Below are 6,924 nucleotides of genomic sequence, written 5' to 3' on the forward strand. Positions count from 1 at the left end.
GAAAAGACACAATTGTGTAGTATTAACAATAGTATTTTAACTCGAAACCGCACAGTGTTTTTTTTTTTTTTTTTTTGTACTGGTGTGTGAACGTTTAGCAGCATTTACCTGCACTTTTTAACATAAACCGAAAACAATGAAAGCTGAGCTTTGGAGAACGGGTTTTAGATTTTAGCACTAAAGCCAGCAGAGGCGTTAATTTATGCGCTGAATGACGCGTCACATATGTCACGTGACTCCCTCGAAAGCGTTAAAAAGGCTCGCTGCCTGCGTTCAGACCAGAACAGAGCACCTGCGGGTTTTAACTGTTTGCGTTCCGACTCCGAAGAAGTTATTTTTCGCTAGTAAACCCTTTTCTTCGCAGAAACTTTATACATTTTTGAGGTGAGTATTGTGAATTTACATGTCATGAAATAATAGACGTTTCCGTTACTTTTTAAGTTATTTTGTTGAATGATTTAAAGTGATGCAGAGCTGTGTGTAACACGGAAATATTCTTGTCTTGCAGACTTTGGAGTATGTTTTTGATTCGTACGGGTTCTAAACGTTTCTCTATGGAAGAACGCGGCAACAAAATTCAAGTTGAAAGTCATTTCAACCAGAGAGATACTTTCAGAGAATCCTAAAGTTCTCATCCAAACCGGTTGGTACAAAAAGTTTCGTAAAAGCGTTTATTCACTTGTTTTAATCAATAAGGTTAATCTAGCTGATGTAATATTATGCCAGCGTTACATAACCTCGCATTTTGTGTGTATCCGCACTTCCTATATTCAAGCTCCTTTGTTTGATAGAAAGCCAACAAGGCGGCACCGGAGGTAAACAGGCTGGTGACGTCAGCCTATAGATTAGCACGTCAGAGAGAACATGATGTTCCGTTTTTGTCCTTTGACTCTACATAGCCTTTAGATATACATTGCATTTAAATTGTCTCACCCCAAATGACCTTACATTTGCATAATAAAACTAAAGTATTAAATGCATACCATAAGTTTCAAAAGAAAGTAATCATTATGTGTCTTCCTAATCCAGGTTAGGGTGGAGTTCACCTATCTTGTGTTCATTTCATTGGTTTTCAACACATTCCGTTTCACCTTTACGTTCCTGTAATTCCAACTGCACCTAAACATGGTTGGATTCAGAGCTGGTGATGTGCCTCCTACAGCCACTGTGAAGTTTATTGGTGCAGGAACTGCAGCCTGCATTGCGGACCTCTTCACATTTCCACTGGACACTGCAAAAGTTAGACTTCAGGTGAGTCTTTGTTGTGTGGAATTTGAGTACTTTGTTTACATGACAATTTTTTTGCTTGTGTGACAGCTGAGCCAGCAGTTGAGTCTGGAGACAACAGACGTGCGTGACTACTTGACCCAGATCAACTTGCATCAACAAACTAACCTTTGATTTCAGGTGGAATGTTTAAAGTCAAACCCATACTGACATTAGCTTTATCTATTTCTCTTGACTCTCTTTACACTAGCAACGTAAGCAGGTCCAGGCCTTGATGATTGTCCTTGCTGACCCAGGATCACTATGGACCCTTTTAACCTGAAGATGCTGCTTCCCTCCCCTGTGATTCTGAAAAAGTATCTCCATCCTCCTTTTGTTCTGTACAGATTCAGGGGGAGTCCAAAAGTCCCGTGAACACAGGCCATGGTCCGGTGAAATATCGTGGAGTGTTTGGCACGATCAGCACCATGGTGCGTGTCGAGGGGCCGCGCAGTCTCTACAGCGGGCTGGTTGCAGGACTGCAGCGTCAGATGAGCTTTGCCTCTGTACGCATTGGCCTCTATGATTCTGTCAAGCAGTTCTACACCAAAGGCTCAGAACGTAAGTTGCCAAATGCTTGTATGCAGGGAAGATTGGAAACCATTTATGCAAGACCTTTCATATTCATGCCTTTCATATTCATGCCATTCAATGCATCGTTTTCCTTAGACGTCGGGATTGGCAGTCGGCTGATGGCTGGCTGTACAACTGGAGCCATGGCCGTAGCTTTGGCCCAACCCACCGATGTGGTGAAGGTTCGATTTCAGGCTCAGAACAGCGCCGGGGCCAATAAACGTTACCATGGTACTATGGATGCATATCGGACCATTGCAAAGGAAGAGGGGTTTCGTGGTTTGTGGAAAGGTGAGCCTGGACCAACTTGGGATGATGATAAATCAATTTTAATTTAGTTATATTATAATATAATAACACAAATATTAGTAAAAATTTGAATTAAAATATTCTAGTGCTAATTTTCTATTAAAATTATATTACAATCTAAATTAACACTTTTTTTTTTTAAAATCTATTTTAATTCATTTACAATATTAAACAGTTTTTTTTTAACAATGTATTTGTTGTAATCTATTTAGTTTATAATATAAACTAATTTAAAAATGTTAATATTATAATAAAATATGAATAAGTTAAAATAAAAATTATTTATTTAATCTTAGTTTATAATAAACTATTTTTAAAACCGCCTTAATAGGTGGTTATTAGTTCATAATTTATAAATGTTAGTTTATAATTTGTTTTTATTATTACCATTATATATATTTTAATACAAACAATTATTTATCAACTTGGTTTATAATATTATAAACTATATTAATCTATTTTTAATTGCTTAATAGTTTGTTGATATTAGTTTATAACGTACACCAATTAGTTTTATAAATGTTATTTTAAAATGTATTAATGATGACGATAATTTATTGTTTTTAGTTTGTGTATTTATCTATTTTAATAATGTTGTTGTTGTTGTGGTTATCATCATGCTCTCCTTTATAATGTTTTTTTTGTTTTTTTTAGGAACTGGCCCAAACATCACCCGCAATGCCATTGTAAACTGCACTGAGCTGGTGACCTATGATCTTATCAAAGATGCACTTCTAAAATCATCCCTGATGACTGGTAAGATGAGACTGCAAAAAATGACTGCAAACCTAAGTGTCAGACCGTGACAAAGAAATATTTATAGCTGTTTTTCTTCACAGATGATCTTCCCTGCCACTTCACATCTGCATTTGGAGCTGGTTTCTGCACTACAGTTATTGCCTCTCCTGTTGATGTTGTGAAGACAAGATACATGAACTCCGCCCCGGGCCAGTACAGCAGTGCCCTCAACTGTGCTGTAGCCATGCTGACTAAAGAGGGACCAAAGGCTTTTTACAAGGGGTTAGCTCTATTTACCCACAATAGCTTTACTTTAATGATTTGAGGATGAATGTTGAAGTGACATCTGTTTGTGTTCTTTAGATTCATGCCATCGTTCCTGAGGCTGGGCTCCTGGAATGTGGTTATGTTTGTCACCTATGAACAGCTGAAACGGGCCATGATGGCAGCACGCCATAACTGGGCCACTCCTCTTTAAGCAGCAAATGCAGTTAGTTGAGCTTTGCTGATGTGGTTCTGATTTTCTCTCTAGATGTTTTTAGGTTTTCTGTAAGAACTGTTTACATGTCCATTAAACTTGATTTTGACTTACTCTATTCTTGTGTCTGTCTTGTGCCAAAAAATTTCAAACTCTAGTATTTTGAGTTGGTGTTTTAATTCATTTAATGTTTCTATTCATTTGGATGAGAGAGCTTGTTTTAGAAGCAGTTTCTTTTCAGGCGAGAGCTTCTCTGGGAATTGTGTAATGAAGCGAATGATCAGGTCCCCTCTCTTGGACTGGTTGTTGGCTAGTGGCATTCCCTCCCCGGTCACAATTTTGGTGTACTGAGGGCTATAATATAAAAATTGACATTTTCCTTAAATAAGAAAACTACAAAGTTTTGCTGAATAACATTTAAGGGTGCTTATTTGTCTGTTATTTGACCAATGTATGTCAGAGAGAAGGAAACGGTTACTCACTGCACAATGTCATTGATGGGGATGTTGAGAAGCCTGCCATCTAGTGTCTCAACTTCTACTGAGAAACCAGTCAAAGCCTGCAGAGTTGCCACAAAAATATATATTCAAAATCATACTAAACTAAAATATGTTGATTCAATTTAAGTGATTTTTTTTTTTTTAGAGGGGAGCTGGTAATTTTTAAAGTCATGTTGGTCCAATTTGAAAATGCTATATCACATATTCTGCACGAAAACTAGACCAAAAAAAGGAAAATATGTTGGTCATTATTTATCTACATTATAATTTGCTTGTGTTGTCTTTTTTTTTTTTTTTTTTTTTTTTTTTTACCTTCTCAAGAGAAATATGAGCTGTGTAGTACAGATCATCATTTTGACGAACAAAGCGTGGATGATGCTTTTGGCGTATGACAAAAACAATATCTGCTGGGATGTTGTTTGGTCCCTGTGGAGAAAAAAAATACATTCTGGGATGACTAAAATCAGTTTAAAAACAGTGAAATAAAATTGTGATAAAAATGTGTTTAGCCATGCCTGGTCTCCCTCTTTTGGAAATGTGATCCGTGTCCCTTCATTCCATCCTGCTTTTACAGTGAAGGTTAAAATTTTGTCCCTGATGCTGGATGTGTGTCCATCTTCATTCATGACCTAAATCAAACACATCTCTGAAATTAATTTCTCATGAGTCTACATTATGGTCTTTGTACACCTGCATGCAGAACTTACCCTACGGGATATCTTAATTTTTTTAGTGCATCCATAATAAAGGTCTTCCAAGCCGAGGTGAAGGTCTCTCTCTATTGGTGGATCCTGTAGCTTTTCTTTTTGTCCACGCAAGCTCTTAAGACCTGTGTTGTCCTCACTGCCATCACTGGTGAAAAAATCTGACACATATTACTAATAAGAGCTGGGATTCTTTAAAACACCAGGGCATTATGAACATTATTAATTTAAGAGTTAATTGCCCAAGACTATTTGGAAAACTAAATACATGATACAAGAAGCTCATTCATTGAAGAAACAACAATAAAGCATTTTCATCCTATAAAAATAACCTGCAAAAGGATTATCTCCTCCAAAAAACTGTCTGAATGTTTCATTGGCATTTCCATGGTACACATATCCTGATGACCAGGCGCCATTCACTCCCAGCTCAGATGGGATCCCTCCTTTTAAACCCTCCTCTCCAAACTTATCAAACGTGGCCTTTTTACGTGCTGCATTGGATAAAAAACAGAAACATAACCAGCTTACCAGGAAAAACTGAGGGCTGAACTGTGTACTGTGTGACATTTGTAGGTCTGTCTGAGTTTCTTTGGTACAGTGATACTATGAGATAGTAATAGGCCTACTTTGCTGTTTTAATCCAAGTATATATGAAAAATAAATAACGAATTACAAAAACTATTTACATGGTTACCTCCAAGAATGCCATTCCAGCAAAAGCGGAATGTTCCCCTTTTGGGTTCCATTTGGTTGTTTTGAGGAACCAAATCTTAACGTTCTAACATTCTTTTTATAACACTAACTTTTATGTGACAAAAATAAGAACTTATACACAACGTTCTCTAACGGAAATGTTAGGTTTTATTTTTATAACCAAACTAACCTTGCCAGAACGTTCTAGGAACCCGAAATGTTGGGAAACATTGCCGTTGTAATATCAAACCATTTATAGTAAGTGTTGTAACGCTGTGTCGCGTATTCAAGTGCCGTCTTGGGGTTGTTTTGTGTATTTTATGTTAGGTTTGTATTCTATAATTTGTCTTGTGAACTTACGGTCGCTCAGCACGTCATACGCCTCCGCGAGTAGAGTGAAGCGCTCGGCGGCGCGCGCGTGGCTGCTGCTGCGAGGGTGATGCTTCAGCGCGAGACGCCGGTAGCTGATACAAAAATAAAACGTCTTCAAAATGACAATAAACCATATCGTTTTGTGCTTAATATAAACATATAATCATAAATATAAGCATATCGTATACACATAATACTACTTAGAAACCAAACAAATAGTAACTTACGCCTTCTTTATGTCAGCATCAGTTGCGTTGCGGTTTATTTCCAAAACAGCGTAATAGTCTCTTCCCATTGCCTGTTTTTTTTTTTTTTTTTTAATTCAAGTCTTTAACCGTGTTGATCCACAAATGCTAACCCGTATTTCCTAAGTAGGGATGAATATTGAACTCTTTCTGTTAAGTTAGCTGACTGTTGTCAAAACAGTTGCTATGGAAACGGAGCCTGGAACTCTGGGAAATGCGGTCTTTTATCTAATTTCAGAATATTGTGATATTGCCAACAACAGTGATGTGATACAGTACAGTGACAGAGAGGATGAATTTAAACTAGTGCTGTCAAAACATTTTTTTTGTTCACATAAAATATGTTCGTGTACGGTTGTATTTATTATGTATACATAAATACAAACACATGCATGTATATATTTAAGAAAAATATGTTTATATAATAAATATATTTATATAAATTATATGAATATAAATATATACATATAAATATTTTCTAAATATATACTGTATGTGTGTGCTTTTATAATTTACAGTACACATAATATACACAGTTCACACACATACATTATGTAAACAAAAACTTCTGGATGCGATTAATCGTTTGACAGCACTAGTTTAAACACTCACCAAATTACTGTTACTGCATTCAAAAGAAGACAAAAATGACTAAATATGGAAAACATTCATGGGGTAGTTTATTGCTTCATATATTAATTACAGCACACATGGGGTAGAAAACTGTCTGACACTAATAATTTCACATTAAAAACATTTTAAAATAATTTATTAATTATTAATTTTTGCAAGAAGTCCCTCAAGCTCAGGTCTCGTCTTGAACCGGGCTTGAAAATCTGTTTCCGAGTGCTGGAAAAAAACCAAAAACAAAACAAATTAAGCCTAAAAATTAACATATAAGTTTATGTAAGTGTCAAATGCAGCCAGACAAATTTAAAATAAATATAAGAACAGTGTCAGGTGTAATTTTCTGACCTGCTTTACACAGAATCGCACTCCCTCAGGCTGGTTCTTCAGAACAACGTCCATAAATATGGGAAATA

The 6,924-nt window shown here is 36.3% G+C and overlaps 3 protein-coding genes across 3 annotated transcripts in view; 1 reads left to right on the forward strand and 2 right to left on the reverse strand.

Moving 5' to 3' along the window:
- Nucleotides 1–224: 224 nt before the first annotated feature.
- On the forward strand, nt 225–3,482 carry LOC109105814 (mitochondrial uncoupling protein 2-like). The gene is made up of 8 exons (XM_042732968.1): nt 225–384; nt 509–643; nt 1,030–1,251; nt 1,614–1,827; nt 1,936–2,130; nt 2,803–2,904; nt 2,988–3,168; nt 3,250–3,482. The coding sequence occupies exons 3-8, from the start codon at nt 1,126–1,128 to the stop codon at nt 3,362–3,364; spliced, it is 933 nt and encodes a 310-aa protein (XP_042588902.1). The 5' UTR covers nt 225–384; nt 509–643; nt 1,030–1,125; the 3' UTR covers nt 3,365–3,482.
- Nucleotides 3,483–3,561: 79 nt separating this feature from the next.
- LOC109089325 (dnaJ homolog subfamily B member 13-like) lies at nt 3,562–6,106 on the reverse strand. The gene is made up of 8 exons (XM_042732967.1): nt 5,864–6,106; nt 5,625–5,728; nt 4,901–5,062; nt 4,572–4,729; nt 4,380–4,493; nt 4,177–4,290; nt 3,847–3,923; nt 3,562–3,718 (listed from the first exon to the last, which is right to left on the reverse strand). Exons 1-8 carry the CDS (start codon nt 5,929–5,931, stop codon nt 3,562–3,564), a joined length of 954 nt encoding a protein of 317 aa, XP_042588901.1. The 5' UTR covers nt 5,932–6,106.
- A 433-nt stretch (nt 6,107–6,539) lies between these two features.
- Nucleotides 6,540–6,924, reverse strand: part of LOC109098108 (39S ribosomal protein L48, mitochondrial-like) — a 2,292-nt gene continuing 1,907 nt past the window's right edge. Inside the window, exons 7-8 of the mRNA XM_042732969.1 lie at nt 6,857–6,924; nt 6,540–6,730 (exon numbers count right to left, since the gene is read on the reverse strand). The exon at nt 6,857–6,924 is cut by the window's right edge and continues 22 nt beyond it. Coding sequence (XP_042588903.1) covers nt 6,653–6,730; nt 6,857–6,924 — 146 coding nt within the window. The 3' untranslated portion in view covers nt 6,540–6,652. The remainder of the gene's footprint in view (nt 6,731–6,856) is intronic.

The sequence above is a fragment of the Cyprinus carpio genome, chromosome B10, assembly GCF_018340385.1.
Source record: "Cyprinus carpio isolate SPL01 chromosome B10, ASM1834038v1, whole genome shotgun sequence".
Classification (NCBI taxonomy): domain Eukaryota; kingdom Metazoa; phylum Chordata; class Actinopteri; order Cypriniformes; family Cyprinidae; genus Cyprinus; species Cyprinus carpio.

Excerpts from the sequence above, each read along its gene's own strand:
- LOC109105814 (XM_042732968.1), top strand. The coding sequence starts at position 1,126 with ATGGTTGGATTCAGAGCTGGTGATGTGCCTCCTACAGCCACTGTGAAG. Across the intron at positions 1,828-1,935 it reads CTACACCAAAGGCTCAGAAC|ACGTCGGGATTGGCAGTCGG; the intron begins GTAAGTTGCCAA and ends CGTTTTCCTTAG. Across the intron at positions 3,169-3,249 it reads CCAAAGGCTTTTTACAAGGG|ATTCATGCCATCGTTCCTGA; the intron begins GTTAGCTCTATT and ends TGTGTTCTTTAG.
- LOC109089325 (XM_042732967.1), bottom strand. The coding sequence starts at position 5,931 with ATGGGAAGAGACTATTACGCTGTTTTGGAAATAAACCGCAACGCAACT. Across the intron at positions 4,730-4,900 it reads AGGAGATAATCCTTTTGCAG|ATTTTTTCACCAGTGATGGC; the intron begins GTTATTTTTATA and ends AATATGTGTCAG. Across the intron at positions 4,494-4,571 it reads AAATTAAGATATCCCGTAGG|GTCATGAATGAAGATGGACA; the intron begins GTAAGTTCTGCA and ends TGTTTGATTTAG.